This window comes from Salvelinus namaycush, chromosome 41, assembly GCF_016432855.1.
Source record: "Salvelinus namaycush isolate Seneca chromosome 41, SaNama_1.0, whole genome shotgun sequence".
NCBI lineage: Eukaryota > Metazoa > Chordata > Actinopteri > Salmoniformes > Salmonidae > Salvelinus > Salvelinus namaycush.
The window spans coordinates 19,778,202-19,805,424 of record NC_052347.1 but is presented as its reverse complement, the minus strand read 5'-3'; the positions used below and the strand labels follow the sequence as shown (position 1 = coordinate 19,805,424).

General features: G+C 43.8%; 3 protein-coding genes across 3 annotated transcripts; 1 reads left to right on the top strand and 2 right to left on the bottom strand.

Moving 5' to 3' along the window:
- Positions 1 to 3,256: 3,256 nt before the first annotated feature.
- Positions 3,257 to 8,562, top strand: LOC120034277 (zinc-binding protein A33-like). Its single transcript, XM_038980781.1, has 7 exons — positions 3,257 to 3,595; positions 5,011 to 5,439; positions 6,376 to 6,471; positions 6,627 to 6,857; positions 7,001 to 7,023; positions 7,751 to 7,869; positions 8,021 to 8,562. Exons 1-7 carry the CDS (start codon positions 3,257 to 3,259, stop codon positions 8,560 to 8,562), a joined length of 1,779 nt encoding a protein of 592 aa, XP_038836709.1.
- An 829-nt stretch (positions 8,563 to 9,391) lies between these two features.
- On the bottom strand, positions 9,392 to 20,809 carry LOC120034531 (long-chain fatty acid transport protein 1-like). The gene is made up of 13 exons (XM_038981125.1): positions 20,314 to 20,809; positions 19,751 to 19,918; positions 19,156 to 19,550; positions 18,149 to 18,316; positions 13,918 to 13,987; positions 13,670 to 13,761; positions 13,404 to 13,513; positions 13,045 to 13,254; positions 12,703 to 12,829; positions 12,370 to 12,507; positions 12,053 to 12,217; positions 11,222 to 11,368; positions 9,392 to 11,077 (listed from the first exon to the last, which is right to left on the bottom strand). Exons 2-13 carry the CDS (start codon positions 19,915 to 19,917, stop codon positions 10,920 to 10,922), a joined length of 1,947 nt encoding a protein of 648 aa, XP_038837053.1. The 5' UTR covers position 19,918; positions 20,314 to 20,809; the 3' UTR covers positions 9,392 to 10,919.
- A 1,123-nt stretch (positions 20,810 to 21,932) lies between these two features.
- LOC120034275 (prostaglandin E2 receptor EP1 subtype-like) lies at positions 21,933 to 23,367 on the bottom strand. Its single transcript, XM_038980780.1, has 2 exons — positions 22,450 to 23,367; positions 21,933 to 22,196 (listed from the first exon to the last, which is right to left on the bottom strand). Exons 1-2 carry the CDS (start codon positions 23,365 to 23,367, stop codon positions 21,933 to 21,935), a joined length of 1,182 nt encoding a protein of 393 aa, XP_038836708.1.
- Between the last annotated feature and the right edge of the window lie 3,856 nt (positions 23,368 to 27,223).

Sequence of the window (27,223 nt, the reverse complement as noted above, 5' to 3'; positions counted from 1 at the left end):
CATTAAAGAGGCACTGGAGCACTATAAGGTATGCTTAAAGGAGTAGTTTGTTATGGTCTGTTTCACAGACATCTGCATAACCTTAAAGGATAAGTTCAGTGTTTTACAACTTAATGTTAGATGGTTCCTTAACCTGAAAGTAGTACATGGGCTTAGAGAAACCACAATCTATGGTGCAAACTTGAGCCACTGCTAGATGGGAGTGATAGGGGCAACTGTGCAATATTCTACATTTCAAAGTCAAATCAACTGAAATTAACTCCATGATTTAATTTGATGTTACTTTAATGTGATTTGGTCAACAACAAAAAAAAGAAAATTATGCTGTTGCCTCAATCATTCTATTGAATTTTAGCTAGCGGTGGCTAATCTTAGCTGAAGTTTGTAGTGACTGTTTAATGAAATCCGAACCATGGACTATAGTTTCTCCTAGCTAATAGACTACTTTCAGGGTTAGGAACCATCTAACATTAAGTTGTAAAATAGCCTAAAGATAAGGCTATTTATGTCTCATGCATAATTTATCCAACATTTTGAGTACCTTAAAAGTTTGGGCAGTAACACCCAGTTTTTAACCTCAGCCCCCATTCCTCCTTGGGTCAGTGTGAAGTCGGTCACTCATGTCAGTCTCTTCAGTCAGCTATATTGTAGGGTGGGATGAACCACCATATGTGGGCTCAGTTGATTGTCTCTGTCATTGGATGGCTGTGTGTGTGTGTGTGTGTGTGTGTGTGTGTGTGTGTGGGTGGGTGTATGTGTCAGTAGTACCTGGGAATCAGAAGCGTCCCAGTGTCTGCGCTGGTGGACATTTGCATAGTAGCTGGAGTCCATCATTGACGAGTCTCTGTACTTATTTCATGCTGCTCTTCAGAGGGGTCATTCTGTCAGGGAAATTGATCTCAGTAGATTTTTTGTTGTACTTTTTACCCCTTTTTCTCCCCAATTTCCATGATATACAATTGGTAGTTACAGTCTTGTCCCATCGCTTCAACTCTCGTACGGACTTGGGAGAGGCGAAGGTCAAGAGCCACGCGTCCTCTGAAACACGACCCTGCCAAGCCGCACTGCTTCTTGACACACTGCTTGCTTAACCTGGAAGCCAGCCGCACCAATGTGTCAGGCGAAACACCGTACAGCTGGATGATGGGACAAGAACATCCCGGCCGGCCAAACCCTTCCCTAACCCGGACGATGCTGGGTCAATTGTGCACCACCTCATGGGTCTCCCGGTCGCGGACGGCTACGACACAGCCTGGGATCAAACCCGGGTCTGTAGTGATGCCTCTAGCACCGCGGTGCAGTGCCTTAGACCGCTGCGCCACTCTGGAGGCCCTCAGTTGATTTTGACATTTTGTCTGAGGTGATAATATTCTTCTCAAAAGGTAGTTAATTTTAATCACGAATGATAATAATTTTCCAGTTCAGGTTTTCTTTTGGCACAAATTACAGCGGCTTGCGAAAGTATTCACCCCCTTGGCAGTTTTCCTATTTTGTTGCCTTACAACCTGGAATTAAATTAGATTTTTCTGGGGTTTGTATCATTTACACAGCATGTCTACCACTTTGAAGATGCAAAATATATTTTCTTGTGAAACAAACAAGAAATAAGACAAAAAAACAGAAAACTTGAGCATGCATAACTATTCACCCCCCCAAAGTCAATACTTTGTATAGCCATCTTTTGCAGCAATTACAGCTGCAAGTCTCTTAGGGTATGTCTCTATAAGCTTGGCACATCAAGCCACTGGGATTTTTGCCAAATCTTCAAGGCAAAACTGTTCCAGCTCCTTCAAGTTGGATGGGCTCCGCTGATCTACAGCAATCTTTAAGTCATACCACAGATTCTCAATTGGATTGAGGTCTGGGCTTTGACTAGGCCATTCCAAGACATTTAAATGTTTCACCATAAACCACTCGAGTGTTGCTTTAGCAGTATGCTTAGGGTCATTGTCCTGCTGGAAGGTGAACCTCCTTCCCAGTCTCAAATCTCTGGAAGACAGAAACAGGTTTCCTACAAGAATTTCTCTGTATTTAGCACCAGCCATCATTCCTTCAATTCTGACCAGTTTCCCAGTCCCTGCCGATAAAAAAACATCCCCACAGCATGATGCTGCCACCAGCATGCTTCACTTTGGGGATGGTGTTCTCGGGGTGATGAGCGGTGTTGGGTTTAAGCCAGACATAGCGTTTTCCTTGATGGCCAAAAAGCTAAATTTTTGTCTAATCTGACCAGAGTAGCTTCTTCCATATGTTTGCGGAGTCTCCCACATGCCTTTTGGCGAACACCAAATGTGTTTGCTTGTTTTTTTCTTTAAGCAACGTCTTTTTTCTGGCCACTCTTCTGTAAAGCCCAGCTCTGTGGAGTGTACGGCTTAAAGTGGTCCTATGGACAGATACTCCAATCTCCGCTGTGGAGCTTTGCAGCTTTGCAGGTCCTTCAGGATTATCTTTGGTCTCTTTGTTGCCTCTCTGATTATTGCCCTCCTTGCCTGATCCGTGAATTTTGGTGGGCGGCCCTCTCTTGGCAGGTTTGTTGTGGTGCCATATTCTTTCCATTACATTTTTTTTTTGATTTAGTGGTCCTCCGTGGGATGTTCAAAGTTTCTGATATTTTTTTATAACCCAAACCTGATCTGTACTTCACAACTTTGTCCCTGAACTGTTTGGAGAGCTTCTTGGTCTTCATGGTGCCGCTTGCTTGGTGGTGCTCCTTGCTTAGTGGTGTTGCAGACTCTGGGGCCTGTCATAACAGGTGTATATATACAAAGATCATGTGACACTTAGATTGAACACAGGTGAACTTTATTTAACTATGTGACTTCTGAAGGTAATTGGTTGCTTCCAGATCTTATTTAGGGGCTTCATAGCAAAGGGGGTGAAAACATATGCACGCACCACTTTTCCGTTTTTTTATTTTTGAATTTTAAACAAGTAATTTTTTTCATTTCACTTCACCAATTTGGACTATTTTGTGTATGTCCATTACATGAAATCCAAATAAAAATCAACTTAAATGACAGTTTGTAATGCAACAAAATAGGAAAAACGCCAAGGGGGATGAATACTTTTGCAAGGCACTGTAGATATTCACTTGGGCTGCTGTTCAATGTCACTATAAAGTTCACACTTGATTTACAAAGCTTGGAGTAAAATAAATGCCAGAGGGGCGAAGGCTCACAGGCCAGCGTAACCATATCTGAGCCACTGCGGCCTATTATAGATGCATACCGGAGTCCAGCTCTAGCTCTGTGGGAGAATGGAGGCCAAAGCTTCCACTCTCCTGGAGGATGATGATCTCTCCTGTGCTGTATGTAGAAAGGTCTTCTCTGTTCCCGTGGTTCTCAGCTGTCATACCTGTGGCTGTAGCTTCTGCAATCTCTGTCTGGATGAGTTCTGGGAGCAGCAGGGTTCTGAAATATGTCCTCTGTGCATTATCGACTACCCTGGAGGTCCTCAGAGAACGTGTGCGGAACACGGGGACAAACTGAAGATCTTCTGTGTCACAGACCTGCAGCCTATCTGTGATTATCATTGGTCAGTTGACCATAAGGATCACAAAGTGTACCCAATAGCTGAGGCAGTGGTGGACTGCAAGGTAAGCCGCGACAGCAAATCTATTTAGTGTTTAAATCTATTCCCAGTGCAGGAGTTAATCCTTGTGGGCTAACTCCCACTACCCAAACTATTAGGTTACTATAATAATAGTTTCGGCAACCAGAATGCACATTCAGCTAAATGCCACTAAACTTTAATGACTTCGTCCCCAATAAATATTCCCTAAGTGTGCCCAAAAGTGTTGCTGTTTTGATGTTCCTCTTATAAAACCCATGATTCTGATTTGAATGAGAGCATCAGGCACCGGAAAGCTGGACAGAACAACAAAATGAATACATTAAAGGGATAGTTAGCTTTTGTTTTTAAGTTTGGCTTATTTTCAACTTCCCTAGGGTGTTGTTTCCACCAAACCGTTTTTAAATGAGCTTGCTGTTTATTTAGTAACATCCAGAAACAACAACACCCTAGGTTGAAAATGAGCTAAACTTTTTAAAAAGCAAACTATCCTTTTAAGACATTATAGGTCTTACAAATGCATTACAACCACATCATAATGCATTATACCTGTAGGCTTTGGGTAAAGTGTTACCAACAAATGCAGGTTAGTAATTTACAGTGACTTAAATTGACTTTTTTAGGTCAAAATAGAAAAAAAAGAGTAGATAAGAGCGTCTGCTAAATGACTTAAATGTAAATGTAATTATGGCCCGTTTGTACAACAATTTAGTTTTTTAAGACATCTTGGACCCTGGGCTGTTTTTAGGACAGGGATTTGTCAAATGTTAGACCCAGCACTTAGTCAAGGCTAAGTTGGACTGTGGAAAACTTTACAGGGGTCAGTAGAGGGGTATTTTCTTACCCTCCTCCCTCCCACCTAATACATTCTCTCCGTCTATTAATACTCACCGTCTTCCCATCTTTTCTTGGTTATTGTGTTTCTTCCCAGATGGACCGTATCATTCTTATGGAATACGCTGGCCCCACCAGTCTTGTGACTTATTAAATGATTATTGCATCACCCTCATCAAAATGTTTTTGGCTGTATAAGGCAGACCCCCTTGCATCATCACTCTGACGTGCCAATCTCCCCCCTTTCCAACAACACTGATCTCAGAACACTGCATCAATTAAATGGGACTATCACTCGCTCTCTGGTCTTCCTTCAAAGATATCTGGTGGATAGCTGTGATTTATCATGCAGTGGGAGGTGTTTATTTGCATATCCACTACTCAAGCAGATGGAAGCCCTATGGACGTATTCATTTCCTTTAAGCATTCAAGTTTAATTGAGGTAGACCCCAGAGAACCCCGACAACAGCGGTGGGAGGAGCATAGTAACCTTATCTGACCCTGCTGCTGCTCCAGCCCTGTTTTAAAAACCTGACAGGCAGAATGGCATCCAGGCACCGCGAAGACAATCTCTCCTGCCCCCTCTGTGGAATTATCTTCAACCAGCCCGTTGTGCTCTCCTGCCCACTCTGTGGAATCATCTTCAACCAGCCCGTTGTGCTCTCCTGCCCACTCTGTGGAATTATCTTCAACCAGCCCGTTGTGCTCTCCTGCAGACACAGGTTCTGTAAAACATGCCTTCAAGACAGCTGGAGTACCCAGGATGGTGAGGACGACTGCCACTTCTGCCCTCTATGCTGGAGACGTTCCTCCATGAATGAGATTGTGGTAAACACCATTCTGGAGAAGACCTGTGAGTCCTTCAGGAAGGAGATGAGCAGCAGGAATAACCCTATGGGGTGTAAGGAACACGGAGAGACACTCTCACTCTTCTGTCTGGACGATCTGCAGCCCATCTGTGCTGCGTGCCAGACGTCGGCGGTACATAAGGGGCACAGGCTCTACCCCATTGGGGAAGGTGCACACGACTGTAAGGTAGGCGAACACAACCTTGGTTGTCTTCACTGTGCCATCAGTGTCACTGTCACTGAATGTGTCTCATCAGCCATACCCTCGCTCTTAACTTTGCTTGTCAGAGGGAAACTAACTTTCATCTGTACGTTCAGTCTCTTCTAACCTCCGGCTGCCATCCTTTACCGCCCGCATTGTCAAATAACTTGCCCAAAACTTTCACAAGTCGCTAAACCAGCAGCACTTCTTTCATCATGAACAGGAATATATTACTTTTTACGTTTTTAGTTTGACACTTTTGTTTTGTAAAAACGTGTGTGTTATAGAAACCATCTTTGACACAGTGGGATGGTTAACAGGGGGGTTTGGAAAAGTTGATCATTCTATTAATAGATTCATATGTTGGGTTGGTCGATGCTTGGGCCCCTGGGAGGAATGAAACCAGATCCCAGGTCTCTCAAGTGTACCCCTCTACATTCCCCTCCTCTCCTGGCCCACCAGCTGTCTTTGACCCTGTTCTAGGAACAAGAAACATTTTAACGTTAGAATTTAATACTCAGACAACATCAACAGAGCATGGATCATGAGCTTGAGTGTGCCTCAATGCAGAAAACTCAATGTCCAAACTTTCCACATTGCTTTGGCACGTTGACTTTCTGAATCTGTGTGTAGTCTCTTGTTTCATCATCGTCTCCACCCTCTCTGTCACTCAGTCACATGATCCAGACTCTATTAATGTTGCAGTGGCATTAGCTAGGTCCAGCTATCAATTGATCTGGATCTTCCAGTTAAGGGGGTATTGGGAACTTTTACACATGCAGCTGAATGCTGTGATGGGGCTGCGATGCAGCGGTACCTGACAGATGAAACCAACACATTGTGCTGTTGACAGCCTGGCTTATGGCCAGCCTGACCCTGTAGTATGTGTTAAAGTGTAAATATCTTGCCATTACATTCCAGGAGGAACTCAAGACTGCATTGACCCCATTGAAGGAGAAGCTGCAGCTGTTCAAGAAGGCCATGGTCGTCTGTGATCAAACGGCAGAGCACATCAAGGTGGGGTATTGTATTTCTAGCACTTTAAACAGATTTTGATGGCGTCCTTTCTGGATCAATACATCTTCTAACTCTCATGGAACCCATCATCAGTAATGTAACCTGGGTTCATTGAGTGTTTCAGGTCTTTCATGTCTAAACATGTCTAATTCCAGAACCAGGTTGAACATACTGAAAGGCAGATAAAGGATGAGTTTGAAACCCTTCGCCAGTTCCTGAGAGATGAGGAGGCAGCCAGATTGAATGTTCTGAAGGCAGAGGAGGATCAGAAGAGTCTGCTTCTAAAGGAGAAGATTGAGGAGATGTCCAACGAACTGACGTCCCTCTCAAACACCATCAGAACCGTAGAGCAAGAGATGAGGTCGCAGGACATCCCATTCTTACAGGTATACATAGTATGAAGTTAAACCCTACTTACAGTACAAAGGGAATTCCCAAAGCAAAATAAAGACAAAAATATACAAACATAACATGCATGTGGAATATTGTAGCTGTCCATCTAAAAGTGATACATTTACTTGCTTTTCAGAACTACAAGGATATCATCAAGAGGTAAGTGGAGTCAGGAATAGCCATTCATTTGACCCATGGGTTGATGTCATGAGCTAACAGAGGCAAAATACAAAAATAGATGGAGACCCATACTGCCTAACTTTCATGTGCCCATAATATACTAATGAAAACAGTCATCTAGCTAGTGAATGTGGCAGACACATCTAAGGCTAATGTGTGTTTCCAGATTCAATTATTATCTTGACTTAGGCCTAGAATCAATCAGATCAATCTTTAACCAGCGATAGCCAACACCTGCATTGCTGATGTTTTGGCGGTGTCGAAGGTGTAACTGTGTTGGAGCTGTCAACTGATTGAATAGAGCCTTTAAAGGTAGACTCAGCGATATGACGCAGGTGCACAAAGTAAACAGCATACAACAACTAAGAGCGTTGAAGCGCGAGGCTATACTTCTTAGCTGTTTTGGTCCCTACCATGCTCTAACAGCATGAAGCGAACTCATGCACACATAGATACTGTGTATGACTGTGTGAAAGTCTTGCATCTCACTTATCGCAATATCTGCGGTGCTGCTCATGGCAATGTCATTTCACTGAGTCTACCTTTAACAAAAACAGATCATCATGTTAAAATGAACTTTACTTTGACACAAAATAGCAATAAATATGATACAATCCATCATACATCAATTTCATGGTAAAAGAAGATATATTTTCGCTGGAATAATAGACAGGATATGACTCATCACTGAATGTCGTCATTCCAGAACCTGGCATATGCCGCTGGATCCAAAGATGATTCCTGGAACTCTGATTGATGTGGCAAAGCACCTGGGTTCTGTAAAGTTCAACATCTGGGACAAGATGAAGAGCATCATTCAATATAGTGAGTATTAATCAAATATGAGTCGGTAGAAGTGACTACTTTTTCCTCACAGGAAATAAAGTTATTCTATATATTTAATTTAATCTCAGTTCTGCCCTTTCTATCATCTCTGTCTTCCATTTGAGGCTTATCTCTTCTCCTCTCTCCCCAGCTCCTGTGACTCTGGACCCCAACACAGCCGCTAGCTGCTTCATCCTGTCTGAGGATCTGACCGTGGTCCAGTGCTGCTCCCAGGTCTTCAAGCTCCCAAACAACCCCGAGAGGTTTGACATCAGTGCTGAGTTACTGGGCTCTGAGGGGTTCTGCTCTGGCCGCCACAGCTGGGAGGTAGAGGTAAAGGCTAACACATACTGGGTGGTAGGCGTGGCCAGCGAGTCCATCAACAGGAAGGGCAAGCACGTGCTGACGCCAGCCGAGGGCTTCTGGACTATACGCTTCCGCAACGGCGAGCACAAGGCGTGCACGGCACCGTGGGCGCCCTTGTCCATGATGAGGAAGGAGCCCCAGGTCATCAGGGTAGTGTTGGATATGGACAGGGGCAAGGTGACCTTCTTTGACCCCCGGGAGAGGACGCCCCTCTATACGTTTACAGACCTCATCTCACCCCGGGTGTTTCCTTACTTCTGCACTGCCTGTAAGGAACACCCTCTGAGACTGCTGCCTGTCAGGCTGTCTGCTGCTGTGGTGCTCTAGAGGGCTCCATGGGGGTTCATTACTAACAAGCAGCGGAGGCTCAGTTACTTGCAGATAGATCCAGTTGAGTTTACCACCTAGTCCTAGATGATGAAGGCTGATCACTTGGAAGGGACAGTCTGGAATAAAGCATGTAATGGTCTTATGTTTGTGAGTATTGTGTCTACAGATGATATACACCGAGTATACCAAACATTAGGAACAACTTCCTAATATTAAGTTGCACCCCTTTTGTCCTCAGAACAGCCTCAATTTGTCAGGGCATGGACTCTACAAAGTGTAGAAAGCATTCCACAGGGATGCTGGCTCATGTTGACTCCAATGCTTCCCACAGCTGTGTCAGGTTGGCTGGATATCCTTTGGGTGATGGATTGAGGATCATTCTTGATATACACAGGAAACTGTTGAGTGTGAAACACCCAGCAGCGTTGCAGTTCTCAACACACTCAAATCGGTGCCACTGGCACCTACTACCATACCCCATTTATCTTGCCCATTCACTCTCTGAATAGCACATACACATTTGTCTCAAGGCATAAAAGTATTTCTTCAACCTGTCTCCTCCCCTTCATCTACTGATTGAAGTGGATTTAACAAGTGATATAAATAAGGCATCATAGCTTTCACCTGGTCAGTCTGTCATGGAAAGAGTAGGTGTTCCTAATGTTTTGGACAGTCAGTGTACATGTTGACTTGAAAAGTAGCAAGTCTTGAAATAGGTAGACCTGAAACTAGTTAGCAGCCCTAAAAAGATACAAGTTTGTCCTAGAATGTCAGAGCCCTTATAACTCTGTTCTGAATCACAAAGTAAAACAACACTGGTGTCTTTTACAAACCTTTATTTTACACCTAAACAAATGTATGAAAATGGAGAGCTAGAATAATGTTCCCAATCAATTCTATCTACAATATTACTCTGAGAAATTGCTTTATTACATAATAATAGGGCAACCATGATCGCTGACTAATTGACAGATTTTCAAGATATTGTTTAAATAATGTTCTTTCTTATGTATTGGAGTTCCTTAGTCAGGTTAAGCATAAACCCCCAATAGTTCCAGGACACACAGGGTTCCCACAAGGGTTCCACAGGGCTTCCACAGGGTTCCCACAAGGCACATAATATCAATGTGTGTGAACCTGAGTGGTCAGTCAGTGCATATCATCCATTACTTCAAACATGTTACGTAATCAGGTTTAGTTTTACATAATAAAAAAAATAATCTTGCAATCAAAACTCCTACAGTTAGTGTTTGGAATAAGAGGCATGTTCAGCTGTGACATGTTCTATCATACTACTAGCACACAGGTAGCAACACCTCATCCAACATGGACACGCAACTATTGCTAAAAACCTGTTCACTATTTTGTTCTTTACATGGTGGCACACTACTATTACAAGGTTGGGAGCAAATAGCCTGGAACACCATCTCAACGACTGTGGTATATTCAGTCCCATCTCTTTTACACTGTCATTGTAACAAACAGACAAATGCTGTCATTGTAACAGACATCCTGGTTTCATGTAAAAACTTGCTCTACTCTATGTGCATTGTAGTGTTGAAGGCTGGAACGTTTTAATTTGGCTAAACTAAGAAACAAGACATAAAAAAGGGGGAAAAAGTCCTCATCCAACCTTGTCCTTGGACGTTATTGATAAAACATGGTTTTGTAACAGTTCTAACAGTTCCCTATTGATTGATCAGTAGCCCTTCGGTCCCCTGATCTAGACTAGATCCAGGGGCCTGGTGTAGGGAGAAACACTAATACATGGAGACTTCAGCAATAACACTACTTAAAGCCTGCAGGTGTAATGCTTTATAACGTGTTCTAAGCACAGATTAGCCTTTATAATACTATGTTATTTTTCACAACGTATGAAAATATCAACTGACAAAAAATTGCCAGATGTTTAGACAGGATCATTATGAGTTGATAAGACATAAGGGGTCATGCATGCTTATGACAAGTCTTACAATGTATTATAACGGCATGATAAGGCTTTTCCACTCCAGCATATCACAGTCTCCAGTATCTGACACCTCGACAGTCACTTTCCTAAAGCCGGGTGTGCACTACATGACTTTCAAGATCATAACATGGCTGAGCCTCTCGCACTAAACCACCGTCTTTCCTGTAGTATTTTGTTGTCTTGCCAACGTAGTGGTGCCATCCTAACAATGTGGCACAGACAGGGGTCACACACTACAAGATTACTCACTTGGTCGTGAGGATTGTCCATACCACCTTGTCTCGCGAAAACAGTTATGTGATTAGATTTAACGTAGCAACAACAAGCTGTGGCTCAAAGCAGCCTCATAAACGTGTTGTGTAAACCCAGCTTAAAGTAGTCCATCTCATAGAGCCATTCTACCCTCCACTATAGCACTGTGTAGCTCCTCATTCACAGCCTCATAACGCCCTGCTCTGGAGTTCAAAAAGTAGATCTGGTCGGTTGATAAGCGCGGATCGTATCCCTCCCTCTGCAACCGGATCTTCTGGATTTTAAAGGTACCTAGGAGGAGGGAAACAAAGAAAATAGGTCATTAATATATTTTATTATTTCTTGGAATGAGCATTAGACGCTTCATGCAAGGCATGATAAAAAATACAATTGATCGATATTTCACAGAATTAGCCTTGTGTCCAGTCCACTCACCTGTGGTGTCTACTTGTGGGGAGATGCGTAGGAACACGGGGCGGGCGTAAGGAGGCAGGGCCTGTTGGACCTCTCGCAGGAACGCATCACAGTCAAATGTCCCTGTTGGGTCTGCGATGGCAGCCATCCCTGCCTTCCCTTCCACATCTACGGGGAGACAAACATACACGTCAGGCTTTTCACAACACCATGCTGCAAAGGGCCAAAGACAAGTCTTCCTAATCACTCAACCTCCCTGTTGACTGGCCGATTTTAACATTTATTTAACAGGAACAATGCTGTCAAATCAACATTTAAAAGGCCCAATTCAGCTGTTTTTACATCAATATCAAATAATTTCTGGGTAACAATTAAGTACAATAGTGATATTTTTCCAATAAAATTAAAAAAAAAAAAAAAAAAAAATTTGCTTTTTTTTAGCAAAAAACTATTTCTCAAGCAAGAATTTTGCCTGGGAGTGGTTTGATTGGAGAGGAGACAACTGAAAACTAGCTGTTACTGGCAGAGGTTTGGAACTCTTATTGGTTGATTAATTAACTATAATTACCACCTGGTGATGTCACCAGGCATGCCGAAACTCCACCCATGCAAAACCTGCTGATTAGAAGTTCCTGTGTAGATTATATTTTCAACCAGCAACTATCAGGAAATAGCACTGGTCAATTTTGTTAACACATTTACAGTTTGTTTCATCAGCTGTACAATGATACAAAACACGGGAAAACAGAATTTTGACTGCACTGGGCCTTTAAGTGGAGAGTACCTCCTGGTTTCACCTCCTGTCACTATCATACATGTAACATGGTGCACATAATGTGAACGTCATCTCACCTGGTACAGCTACCCCATACACAGCCACATCGGCCTGGCCCAGCAGACCACTCAGTGTTCCCTCCACCTCGGTGGTGGAGACATTCTCTCCTCTCCAGCGGAACGTGTCCCCACTGCGGTCCCGGAAGTACATGTAGCCCAGCTCATCCATCACCAACACATCCCCTGGGAGGAGGTAGAGAAAGGTGAGTTAATGACACATTACATTGTGGTAAAGATAAGGACTGATATAATAGCATTAATTCCAAGTATGATAATCAAAGTAAACATTAACTCCATAATTATTGTTTAATCACACTAAGGTCCTGTGGGTTTACCTGACAGATATGCCGAGTCATTTTTCTTGAAGACGTTGTTGGCGATCTTCTTCCTGGTGGCGTCCTGGTTGGCGTAGCCATCAAACCTCCTTAGCGGGTCCTGTTGGTTGATCCTTCCCACCAGCAGCCCTGGCTCCCCTGAAGAGAGGAGTCGTACATGGAGAGGTCAATCTATCCAAGTGTAGTTATGAATCCCTTTTTACATACATTTTTCACAACATGCTTTACAGTTACCCAGGTTAACATTCACACAGTTGGTTTTGTAAAAGTCCTATATTTATCGATATCGTGTCTAAAAATTTAGATTTTCGATATCGGTGCCCATTTACTTACCAGGAAGGCAGGGCACACACAGGCCGTGCCTGTCCCTCACCAGCTCCGTGGTCTCCTCATCCACTTTCATGAGGCGGATTGGGTACACATTGGGCAGGATGCGGCTGTTGAACCCACAAGCTCCCACCTTGTCAGTGGAGAAGACATAAAAAGTATTTGATACCACAGGAAGATCCTTTTATGTTAATAAGAAATAATAATGGCCCAAGAATAGGTCCTTGAGGTATACCACATTGTATTGTGGCTCTATAAAAGTTTCAGTCATTAGCAAAAATATATTGCTCTCTATTATTTACATACTTGTTGATTGAGGCAGTTGACAACATTGCCCATGACCCCTACCTTGCCGTCCATGTTGGCGATGCTACAGTTGCATTCGGTGGCTCCGTAGAACTCCCCAACCTGGGCCACCCCAAAGCGCTCGGTGAAGGCCTCCCAGACGCTAGGGCGCAGCCCATTCCCCACCGCCAGGCGAACCCGGTGACCCTTCTCAGATGGCCGCACCGGCTGGGACAGCAGGTAGCGACAGATCTCCCCTATGTACTGCACCACCTAGTGGACGGATGGGGAACAGCATAGACATCAGATTTAAATTCAATGCGGGTTTCAATCAAATCTTATAGCTGCACATCAACCACTCAAGAGTCAGGATGTTCTTCCTATGCTCATAGAAAAGGATACATAAGCTTTTTTCTACTTACAGTGCAGTTGTGCTTGATGCAATCTTCCCAGAAGCGACTGGCAGAGAATTTCTTCTTCACCACCACAGTGAGTCCATTGATGAGGCACTGGCCTACACCCATGATATTACCTGTAAAGGAGAGGAACATTGGACAGCCAGTGAGGGTGTAGGGTGGGGAGGAGAATCAGGACCACACTGTCAGACCAAACGACTCCTGAAAGATGGTGGAAGGTGATGAGACAGAAGCAAAAGATGGAGAGATGGATGATGAGAAGACACACACACCTGCAGAGTGGTAGAGGGGAAGGCAGTCGTAGATGATGTCATCCTGGCGCATGCGAAAAGCATGGTAGCCAAAAGCAGCGATACGGTAATACCTGAAGATAGAACAACACAAAAAGGATTCAATAATCAAATACATGAATGCAGTGGGTGCTAAGCTATGCTATAGCATTGGGAATTACCATACGCAGAAACACACCAGACAAGTGTATCGCTGCTGGATATTAGGATGCTGAGACTGAGAGACTCACCGACTGTGCACCACTATGGCAGCTTTAGGGAGTCCTGTGGTGCCTGAGGTGTATATATAGAACAGACGATCTGTTGGGGTTGGTGGTTGTGGGGGAGGATGGAGAGAGGAGAGAGGAAAGGGTAAAGAGAAGGAGAGGGTGAAGAGAAGGACGGGGGGGAAATGGGAGGGTGGAGGAAGGATAAAAGGAAGGGAGGGAAGAGGGAAGCAGGGGAGGATGGAGAGAGGAAGGGAAGGTTAAATAACATGACTGAAACAACACATTCTATTTACAACAGTGAGACTGACACTCACAACTAGAGGTCGACCGATTATGATTTTTCAACGCCGATACCAATACCGATTATTGGAGGACCAAAAAAAGCCGATACCGATTAAATCGGCCGATTTTTTTAATTTATTTGTAATAATGACACATACAACAATACTGAATGAACACTTATTTTAAGTTAATATAATACATCAATAAAAATCAATTTAGCATCAAATAAATAATGAAACATGTTCAATTTGGTTTAAATAATGCAAAAACAAAGTGTTGGAGAAGAAAGTAAAAGTGCAATATGTGCCATGTAAAAAAGCTAACGTTTAAGTTCCTTGCTCAGAACATATGAAAGCTGGTGGTTCCTTTTAACATGAGACTTCAATATTCCAAGATAAGAGGTTTTAGGTTGTAGTTAATATAGTATTTATAGGACTATTTCTCTCTATACCATTTGTATTCCATATACCTTTGACTATTGGATGTTCTTATAGGCACTTTAGTATGCCAGTGTAACAGTATAGCTTCCGTCCCTCTCCTCGCTCCTACCTGGGCTCGAACGAGGAACACATCGACAACAGCCACCCTCGAAGCAGCGTTACCCATGCAGAGCAAGGGGAACAACTACTCCAAGTCTCAGAGCGAGTGACGTTTGAAACGCTATTAGCGCGCACCCCGCTAACTAGCTAGCCATTTCACATCGGTTACACCAGCCTAATCTCGGGAGTTGATAGGCTTGAAGTCATAAACAGCGCAATGCTTGAAGCACAGTGAAGAGCTGCTGGCAAAACGCACGAAAGTGCTGTTTGAATGAATGCTTACGAGCCTGCTGCTGCCTACCATCGCTCAGTCAGACTGCTCTATCAAATATCAAATCATAGACTTAATTATAACATAATAACACACAGAAATACGAGCCTTTGGTCATTAATATGGTCAAATCCGGAAACTATAATTTCGAAAACAAAACGTTTATTATTATCGCATATACCAATATACAGGTTTAAAAATAGATACTTCTGTGTATTGATTTTAAGAAAGGCATGGATGTTTATGGTTAGGTACACGTTGGAGCAACGACAGTCCTTTTACCGCGAATGCGCACTGCATCGATTATATGCAACGCAGGACACGCTAGATAAACTAGTAATATCATCAACCATGTGTAGTTAACTAGTGATTATGATTGATTGATTGTTTTTTATAAAATAAGTTTAATGCTAGCTAGCAACTTACCGTGGCTTCTTACTGCATTCGCGTAACAGGCAGGCTCCTCGTGGAGTGCAATGAGAGGCAGGTGGTTAGAGCGTTGGACTAGTTAACTGTAAGGTTGCAAGATTGAATCCCCGAGCTGACAAGGTAAAAATCTGTCGTTCTGCCCCTGAACAAGGCAGTTAACCCACCGTTCCTAGGCCGTCATTGAAAATAAGAATGTGTTCTTAACTGACTTGCCTAGTTAAATGAAGGTGTAAAAAAAATATGTTTTTATTTTTTTATTTTTTATTTTATTTTTTAAATCGGCCAAATCGGTTTCCAAAAATACCGATTTCCGATTGTTATGAAAACTTGAAATCGGCCCCCATTCCGATTAATCGGTCGACCTCTACTCACAACCACAGAGAGACAAGTGGTAACTGGTACCCACGCAAACCAAGATCCGGACACCCACTCACACTGTCCTAAATGAGAGCACAGAGACCCCAGATAGCCCATTTAGCAAAACCCCATCATCTCCATAATACTCTCCGGGATGGCCAGTTGACTGACTGGGCTGCCCACTGATACGCCTGAGACTGACTAAGCCATACCCCAGAGAAAGTTTCCCAAACCTCTCCTCAAGTACTCCCAGCCTGTTCCACTTATTCAATCTATTCCCATTCTAGTACATCTGATAAAAATAAATAAATATATACAGTTGAAGTCGGAAGTTTACATACACTTAGGTTGGAGTCATTAAAACTCGTTTTTCAACCACTCCACATGTCTTGTTAACAAACTATAGTTTTGGCAAGTCAGTTAGGACATCTACTTTGTGCATTACAAGTAATTTTTCCAAGAATTGTTTACAGACAGATTATTTCACTTATAATTCACTGTATCACAATTCCAGTGGGTCAGAAGTTTACATACACTAAGTTCACTGTGCCTTTAAACAGCTTGGAAAATTCCAGAAAGTGATGTCATGGCTTTAGAAGCTTCTGACAGGCTTATTGACATAATTTGAGTCAATTGGAGGTGTACCTGTGGATGTATTTCAAGGCCTACCTTCAAACTCAGTGCCTCTTTGCTTGACATCATGGGAAAATCAAAAGAAATCAGCCAAGATATCAGGAAAAAAATTGTAGACCTCCACAAGTCTGGTTCATCCTTGGGAGCAATTTCCAAACACCTGAAGGTACCACGTTCATCTGTACAAACAATAGTACGCAAGTATAAACATCATGGGACCACGCAGCCGTCATACTGCTCAGGAAAAAGATGCGTTCTGTCTCCTAGAGATGAACGTAATTTGGTGCGAAAAGTGCAAATCAATCCCAGAACAGCAAAGGACCTTGTGAAGATGCTGGAGGAAACAGTTACAAAAGTATCTATATCCACTGTAAAACGAGTCCTATATCAACATAACCTGAAAGGCCGCTCAGCAAGGAAGAAGCCACTGCTCCAAAACCGCCATAAAAAAGCCTCTGGTCTGTCCTCTGGTCTGATGAAACAAAAATATAACTTTTTGTCCATAATGACCATTGTTATGTTTGGAGGAAAAAGCGGGACTCTTGCAAGCCGAAGAACACCATCCCAACCGTGAAGCACGGGGGTGGCAGCATCATGTTGTGGGGGTGCTTTGCTGCAGGAGGGACTGGTGCACTTCACAAAATAGATGGCATCATGCGGTAGGAAAATTATGTGGATATATTGAAGACATCAGTCAGGAAGTTAAAGCTTGGTCGCAAATGGGTCTTCCAAATGGACAATGACCCCAAGCATACTTCCTAAGTTGTGGCAAAATGGCTTAAGGACAACAAAGTCAAGGTATTGGAGTGGCCATCACAAAGCCCTGACCCCAATCCTATAGAAAATTTGTGGGCAGAACTGAAAAAGCATGTGTGAGCAAGGAGGCCTACAAACCTGACTCAGTTACACCAGCTAAGTCAGGAGGAATGGGACAAAATTCAGTGCCTTAGACCGCTGCGCCACTCAGGAGGCCTGATACATCTAATCAAGGGCTTGATGTTTAGTTGACAGGTTAAATCAGGTACGCTAGTACTGGAATAAATAAAATACATGGAATTGGCTGAGGGTATGTGAGGAGAAGTTAATTTGCCCTGGAGATAAGTTCATACTAAAAACACATTATTTACTCAAAGCTCAGCTGACACCTGGAGCTGTCAATCAAAGCCACATCTGCCCTAAATTGAATCTGTGACATGCATACCAAAAAATAACCAGGACTGAGTAGAATACAAAATCACCAGGAAATTGGGATGGATCAATCATCTTAGGGAAAGAGCTTACAATTTAGTCTTGGTAATTACAGCTCTTTGTCTGAGCGAGACAGTGAGTGACAAGGAAAAGTGACTGAACTGTTTTATTTCACTTGAAAAAGTTAGGATGACAGTGGAATATTCACATGGAAAACACTCCATGCATACAGATCCATATTTTTTCATGTGGGCTCATTTTACCCGTCAGCTCTGACCTACTAAGCTGTCAATGTGAGATGGGTATTAGCAGATAGTTGTGGACTCTAGCTAAACTGTTTTACATATGGCGAGATACATTTTATCTTGTTGGAGACTGGCCAGAGATTGTGAGGTATATGTTACCTTGGCAGCAAGAGAGCATAGTAGTGTGTAGTATTATGATGTTATACACAATATTACATTCTGAAATGCTTCAAAATAAGTGTCCAGCCACAGGTAAGTTATAGGAGACTGGATGAACAATAAGATGTGAGGGGAAGGAGGACACTCACCATTGAAGCTCTTGGGTGGGATGCAGGGAGGAGGGGGCAGTGTAGGGGCCGAGGCCAGGATATAGTCCAGATTCTGGGCAGCCAAGGAGGCCAGACAGTCTACACTGAGCTCTCCTGTACAAAACCGCACCATCGACGGGCTCAGGGATGAGCTCACCTCCAACATGGCTGAGGAGACAAAGAGATAGAGGAGTGCGAGAAATAGAGGCAGAGAGAAAGGGGGAGAAAGAGAATAGGAAGAGGGATAGGGAGAGTAGAGAGAGAGTAGAGGGATAGAAGAGGAATAGAAGAGGGATAGAAGAGTTGAGGGAGAGAAGACGGAGAAGGATAGAAGACGGAGAAGGATAGAAGAGGCAGAATAGAGGAGTGAGCCACAGGATATTTCAGAAGGGGACTTTCACTGGGAGAGTGAACACAGAATTGAAAGGTAGTTATCGATTAACTACCTGGTCAAGGGAAGAGACAAATCATAATTACAAGAAAGATAGTGTACTGATGCATTATGCATAAAATGTTGACAATAAAAGTGCAACAAAACAAATGAGCAGACAGAACATCACTGTTGACCCATACAGAATACTGACATAAGCAGACGGAACACTGCTGCCAGACAGAATGTCGACCCACCCAGACAGAATCAACAGACAGAATTCTGAGATGGAATATTGCAACAGACCATCAGAAAAAAATTGTTGGAACGCTTTATAATGATAGTTAGATGTCTGAAATAAGCAGACGTAAGACTGTTGCCAGACAGTTGACCCACCCAGATGTACAGAGACAGAATTCTGAGATGGAATATTGCAACAGGCCATCAGAACATTGGAAATTATCTTTGGAATGCTTGCAATAAGAAGCCTGCATTGACTGATTTAGGACCCGTTTTGCCTTTTAAATCATAATGAATAAGAGGGGTGACCCAATCCTTGATCAGCACTCGTACTCTGAGACACTTTGTGAATACAAACACCAAACCCTACATTTCCCCATCTCTGAATCCCACCTACCACCAGCCAGCTCGGCTCCGAATACGATCCCTCTGGACGCAGACACTCCAACACAGTGCAGGAGAGCGTCCCTCTGCAGGTTGAAGTTGATGAGTGCTGCCTCCACCCCCACCTTGGCCAGGCCTAGCCAGAGGGCCACCTGCAAGGGCCGGCTCTCCATGAAGAGGGCCACCACATCCCCCGGGGTCCAGCCCTGGGCCAGAGCCCATTGGGCCACAGCGTTAGACAGCAGGTCCAGCTGGGTGAAGGTCCACGTCTCTCCTGTGGCATCGTAGATGAGGGCGGGTTTATTTGGGTGCTGCTTAACCGTCTGGGCAAAGATGGAGGGGATATTGCTGTTGCGCCGTAGGTGGTGCCACAGGGCTATCTTGACTCGTAACAACACGTAAAGGCCACTGGAAGGAGTACAGAGAGGGAGATTAGGGAGGGAATGTTACTATTTTACCATTACCTATAGTGATGATGACTAACTAGTAAAATGTACATTTCCTGAAGAAAATGTGTGTGCCTGCTTCAGCAGTCTAAATGTGTTTTTTATGGTAGTAGAAGTTGACGCAAGCACACTACATATTCTTAAGAAATTAAAGGCACTCACTTTAGGTCTCTTTTGGCAGTACGGACTACGATGTAGAGGTACTTCCAACCACCTGTGCCCAGAAAGACCCCGAAGCCTGCTGCTAAGCTCCAGGACCAGGGGACCCCGAAGAGACGCAGCAGACCCAGCGATCCCAGACACAAAGAGGCACTCACCGCATTGCGCATCCTAGCAGTGGAGGAGAGGAGTTTCAAAGGGTTATAAGGGTGGGATAAGTGAGAGACAGGCCTACAGCATGGTGTTAAAATGTAATGGCAGAGGGGTAAGGATAGAGGGTGTACAACACGTGGCAGTGGATGACAGAGAGGTAAGAGTGCTTTTGGACCAGTCTCTTATAAAAATGACTAACTTGACTGTAAATGACTACCTAACATGACTAATTTCAACAGTGAAATGCGAGGTAGCCTCGACCTTATAGCATGGCTTATATGATTACATACTGTATAGTTGGTGTTAGAACCGTGTTTTATTTGTTGTTTTAGGCAGGCTAGTTAAAATGCACTGTGCAAAAATGTTATCATATAATGCAGCGCTGCCTACAGAGCGTAGGCCTAGTCTCTTACCTATGATCATACACGACCCGACGACGAACTATTTGAGAGCGATGTCCCTAACCTTTCACCTAGTAAGTTAACCGAGTATTCTACAAAACGTTCAATAGCGCTTTAGCCACTACCAGGCTTGTATACAAATTAGAATCGCCACCACACGCTGTTGAGTTCGTTGCAAGGATAACATTTATCATTTGAAATATTGCTACATTAATACGTATCTAAATGTTACAACAGTTTGACAGTTTAACTGTCACCGCACAAAATTGCTATCAGAACAACGCCTCTCATGTAACAATGCATCAAATACATAGCCTACGCGCTCTAAAGAATTCCGAAACAGATTCACTAAATGATGGAATGACGAGACAGTTAATGGATACTTATCTATTTGTAGTAGCCGAAATATAAGAATCACAGTACTATGTACTCCATATTGAATGTTATTGCATTGCGACGACCACCAACAGCACCGCCCAAATAGTATCGTCCTTTCTCTGTGAACTCAGCCATTAGCTCCTCATCGAATTACCGACTCAATCCCATTGGCCGATGTTATGATGACGAAGGGGAATCCGCCTCTTGACACGCCTGTTTCAGGTTCACTTCATCCAGTTGACCAATGATTGCAGGTGCTGCTACAAATTGAGAATATTAAATCACATTCAGACAAATACTGTGTACTGTATACAGATATCCTACTGAAACGATATATGTGTGTGATGAAAAAAATCCCTGATCTTTTTCTCTACTTTGTCATACAGAGGCACTCAGGTAGGCTATACTTTCCTTATGAGTCAAATAGTTTTGACCTCTACAGTAGCCTAATTCGTTCTACAAATGTTGAAATGAAACTTTGTGAAGGAGCACCTGTTTATTTTGAATCACAATGAAGCAATTCCATGCGGGCATTTAAAGTAAACATAAACATTACAGTCTGGTGGGTTACAACAAAGATGATCTATTATATTGACAAGATAGTCAAGTGGCCGATCTAACAATGGAAATACATGTCCTCAAAGATGGAAAGCAGGTGTGGGAGGCGAGATCAGGTGGGACCATTCTAGCCAATGAGAGGGCAGAAAAAGCGTGTGAACTCTGATTTAAATTACTTTTTTTCAAAGTTGCCGAAATGCCAGGTGTAATAACCTAACCATTACAAAACGTATATTCGATCAAATAAGCCTCACTTAGCAAATTAGCAATAAAAAAAAATTGTTGACCAAATTTGACACTCTCTCATTGACCATTCAAAAATTCCTCGCTTCGTGGTCTTATTTTCATGGAAAGATTTTGGGTGGAGTAAACCCTCTCGCTTCGCCTCTTCTTCTCTGTTTACAAGCTTTTCAACACAAATACAGTAGTACAAATTAGAGACTGAAAAGCTTGCAGGTGTTTACAGGTCACCAAACTAAGTGAAACATCTCTAATGTGTTTATGAGTTGACTATCCCATGATTTCCAACTGCTCTTCTGCTATGAGTATATGTCCACATTCTTGTACTGTAGGCCTATGCATCGATGTGCAGCATCTCAAACCTGTTTCACATGGTGTTTTTTAGTTCTCTCTTCACTCAGTTCATCACAGAGAGTGTATCCACAAATGGGAATATCTTTACACACATTCATGGGTCAGTGTAGTCCGATCCCCTGTCTGCGTGAGGCTGTAGTGCAGGAGCTGCTCTGTGTCAGGGTGGACCTGGAGTCTGGTTGGAGGACACGGAAGACCCTGCGTAGCACAGCCCGTCTGAGCAGGATGTAGACCCAGGGGTCCAGGATCTGGTTCCAGGTGGCCATGCGGAGGCCCAACAGAACCAGCTTCTCTGACTGACGTACCGTGTGGCTGGAGCCTCGCCCGCCGCGACAGAACTGACCCACCAGCAGAGAGATGGAGATCTGGTGATGGTGGACAGAAAAGCCACGATGTTAGGGACATAAAAGCCACTGTGGGTCACTGAAAGGCACACTGTATATGAGGTGGGCCTGAATCCATGAGGTGAATATGTTGTAATCTACTATTCATTTTAGAAACACTTATGTGTCTGTGTTTAAACAAGCAAAAGCCTTGTCTACGATAAGCAAGCTACCAATGTTAAACCATCTACAGTATAAACAAGGTCAAATGTTAGTGGAGGCGCTAGCTACTCACTAGAAAGGGGCTCCAGCACACACAGGACACCATCGTGATCACTGTCAACTGGGCCATCATCTCTACATCCAGCGAGCGTAGGGGAGAGGAGGAGGTTCTTCCATATCGTCCTGGTGCTGCTGTAGTGTTTGTCCTGATGCCCTGGGAGCTGAGCCTGGCCTGCAGCAGAGCCAGCCCGCTCAGGGTGTTACAAATCAGGGAGAGGCTGAGCGCCGTGAGCCCCAGGCCGGAGAAGGTGAGGGCCAGGCTGGCGTCAGCCGTGGAGAGCGGCCCGTGGACTGTCAGAAAGCACCAGGTACCAGGGAATTGAGTTGTGTAACTACCCACGTCCACCAGGGGGAGCCCGGCCAGCAGCAGGGCCAGGGAGGACAGCAGGAGGACAGCCAGACGCATGTGGGCCACCGTGATCAGGGCAGAGTGGAGAAGGGGCTGGGTAATGCCCATACAACGCTCCACGGCCATGGCACTGCCCAGTAATAGAGGACACAGGCCGAAGAACACCAAGCTGGCACCGAACAGTTGGCAGAACATCCCGGCAGGCTCGGTGGTGTCACGCATTCCTGCAGCCACCCTGTGCCTCCGACTCTTACCCAGGTGCAGATGGAGGGCAAAGGCACCAGGGATCAAATTACCAGCCAGGTCGGTTAGCAGTAGAGCCCCCACTAACAGCAGGAACGGAGCTTTGGCCCGATGTCTGAAGCGTACATAGGACTTGGCCAGGATGCCCAGGGCGCTTAGGTTGGAGAGGCCACCCAGGGTCATGGTGAAACAGGACAATCCAAAGGAGGGAGGGTTGATGGGGGGTGGCAGGGTGGTGGCATTCAGGGTCTGGATGGATGGACAGGGGCAGGAGGAGAAGTTGAGATCAAGGAGGTGGTGGAGGACAGAGGGAGAGGAGGGGGCAGAGACTGTAGCCATGATGTCATAGAGGAGCAAGGAGTATTCAGCTTCAATGCCATCTGCAAAGAATGAGAGATATTAAGTTGAAGACTGGTTCAAACGTTTGTAAGCAAACAGTACTTGCGTATTAGATCTATGTAATCCAGCCTGGTCTCATAGACTAGACGAAACATAGTACATTTAAATCCAGGGCACACAAATTTGTATCATACGTTACGTTTGGTATGGGTACATAAGACAGATGATTACTTAAGTTGGGGTGGATGGGTGCGTGTATAACGCAAATGTCTAGCAAGCCAAAGGTTGCTAGTTTGAATCTCATCACGGACAACTTTAGCATTTTAGCTAATTAGTAACTTTTCAACGACTTACTACTTTTTAGCTACTTTGCAACTACTTAGCACGCCCCTAACCATAGCCCCTTTAGCTAACCCTAACCTTAACCCTTTAACCTAACTCCTAAACTTAACCCTACCCCTAACCCCTAACCTAGGTAACGTTAGCCATCTAGCTAGAATTCATAACATATCATACTTTTAGCAAATTCATAACATATTGTATGTTTTGCACATTTGTAACATTGTCCTTTTTGCAAATTTGTGACATAATACGAATTGTAATTCGTAACATATCATACGAAATGGGTGATGGACATCAACAAATGAATGCATACCATACGAAACTAAACATATACTAAATGGAGTGTCATGGATTTACGTGCAGAATTATTCGACATGCTCTGAGACCAGATTGTGTAATCAGTTGTAATAGGACAGGGATGAATACTGGCGTGACTTTAATAGAGACAATTTGAGAATCTGAGAGTCATACTTTCATTAGGCCATTGAACAGTTAAAAATAAATTATGTTGAATTGTCAAAATGAAATGTCTCTAAGGGAAATTCATTTTCTGCATGACTACAACTTAGTACTAACTCCTAGATATCTCAAGTGCACCTGTGTGATTACGAGCATTGTATGCTTCACTTTGAGGAGGCACATTGAGTGATTATAATAGTGACAGGTGGTCTGTGTAGGACTCTTGAGGATTTTAACTTTGCATTAGAACAGACCCTGATTGCACTGAAAAGTCTGTAATGAGACACTAATGGGAACTTGCCTGGCGCTTTCTTTGCCTCTGTGCCCTTTCAGGAACCATATCCAAACACTTACAGTGCCTTCGGAAAGTACTCAGACCCCTTGACTTTTTCCACAATTTGTTACTTTACAGCCTTATTCTAAAATTGATTACATTTTCCCCCCTCATCAATCTACACACATTACCCCAAAATGACAAAGCAAGGACAGGTTTTTAGAATTTTTTACTAATTTATTATATATAAAAAACTGAAATATCATATTTACATAAGAATTCAAAACCTTTACTCAGTACTTTGTTGAAGCACCTTTGGCAGTGATTACAGCCTCAAGTCTTCTTGGGTATGACGCTACAAGCTTAGCACACCTGTATTTTGGGAGTTTCTCTCATTCTTTTCTGCAGATGCTCTCAAGCTCTGTCAGGTTGGATGGGGAACATCGCTGCACAGTTATTTTCAGGTCTCTCCAGAGATGTTTGATCGGGTTCAAGTCCGGGCTCTGGCTAGAGACTTGTCTCGAAGCCCCTCTCTCCCGATTGCTCAGTTTGTCCAGGTGGCCAGCTCTAGGAAGAGTCTTGGTGGTTCCAAACTTCTTCCATTTAAGAATGATGGAGGTCACAGTTCCTTCGACCTCGTGGCTTGGTTTTTGCTCTAACATGCACTGTCAACCGTGGGACCTTATATAGACAGGTGTGTGCCTTTCCAAATAATGTCCAATCAATTGAATTTACCACAGGTGGACTCCAATGAAGTTGTAGAAACATCTCATAGATGATCAATGGAAACAGGATGTAACTGAGCTCAATTTTGAGTCTCATAGTAGAGGGTCTGAATACTTATGTAAATAAGGTGTTTAGGTTATTTTTATTTATTTTTGCAAAAAAATCAATAAACCTGTTTTCGTTTTGTCATTATGGGGTATTGTGTGTAGATTGATTAGGAAAAAATATAATTTTAGGATAAGGCTGTAACTTAACAAAATGTGGAAAAAGTTGATGGGTCTAAGAGGGGTCTGAATACACCTCTCTGGGAAGAGGTCATGATTAATGACTCATGGTGTATTCATAACAAGATACAGGAACTCAAGTCCTTCTGCTCACCCGAGCTATAATTCCTTACAATCAACTGCCAGCCATTTTACCTACCAAGAGAATTCTCGTCAGTTATAGTCACAGCTGTGTACATTCCCCCTCAAGCAGACACCAAGACTGCCATCAAGGAACTTCATATGCAAACTGGAAACCATATATCCTGAGGCTGCATTTATTGTAGCTGGGGATATTAACAAAGCAAATTTGAGAAAAAGGCTACCTAAATTCTACCAGCATATTGATTGCACTATACGCGCATGGGCAAAATCCTTGATCACTGCTACTCTAACTTCCACGATGCATACAAAGCCCTCCCCTGCACTCCCTTCGGCAAATCCGACCACGACGCCAATATGCTCCTACCATCTTATAGGCAGAAACTCAAACAGGATGAACCAGTGACGTGAACCATTCAACGCTGGTCCGACCAGTCGGAAGCCACGCTTCAAGATTATTTTGATCACACGGACTGGAATACGTTCTGGTCAGCCTCAGAGAACAACATCGACCTATACGCTGACTCGGTGAGTGCATTTATAAAGAAGTGCATTGGAGATGTTGTGCCCACTGTGACTATTAAAACCTACCCTAACCAGAAACTGTGGATGGATGGCGGCATTCACGCAAAACTGAAAGCCCGATCCACCGCATTTAACCATGGAAAGAGGTCTTGGAATTTGACTGAATATAAACAGTGTAGTTATTCCCTCCGCAAGGCAATCAAACAAGTGAAATGCCAGTACAGGGACAGCAATTAATTGGCTCAGACACGAGACATATGTGGCAGGGTCTACATGAAATCCCGGACTACAATAAGAAACCCAGCCACGTTTCAGACACCGACGTCACGCTTCCAGACAAACTAAACACCTTCTTTGCCCGCTTTTAGGATAATACAGTGCCACCGTCGCGGCCCACTAACAAGGACTGCCCCCCCCCCTCCTTCTCCATGTTAACCCTCTCAAGGCTGTCTCTTATTCATCCCTTTACATTTGTGTGTATAATGTAGTCTTTGTGAATTTGTTAGATTACTTGTTACATATTACTGCACTGTCGGAACTAGAAGCACAAGCATTTCGCTATACTCGCATTAACATCTGCTAACCATGTGTATGTGACCGATAAAATTTGATTTGATTTGGCCCAGACGGCATCCCTAGCCTCGTCCTCAGCGCATGCGCAGACCAGCTGGCTGGTGTGTTTACGGACATATTCAATCGCTCCCTATCCCAGTCTGTTGTCCTCACATGCTTCAAGATGGCTACCATTGTTCCTGTACCCAAGAAGGCACAGATAACTGAACTAAATGACTACTGCCCGGTAGCACTCACTTCTGTTATCATGAGGTGCTTTGAGAGACTAGTCAAGGATCATATCACCTCCACATTACCGGCCACCCTAGACCCACTTCAGTATGCATACAGCCCCAACAGGTCCACAGACGACACAATCGCCATCACACTGCACACTGCCCTATCCCATCTGGACAAAAGGAATACCTATGTAAGAATAATGTTCATTGACTATAGCTCAGCATTCAACACTGTAGAACCCTCCAAGCTCCTCATCAAGCTGGAGGCCCTGGGTCTCAACCCAGCCCTGTGCAATTGGGTCCTGGACTTTCTGACGGGCCGCCCCCCAGGTGGTGAAGGTAGGAAACAACATCTCCACTTTGCTGACCCTCAA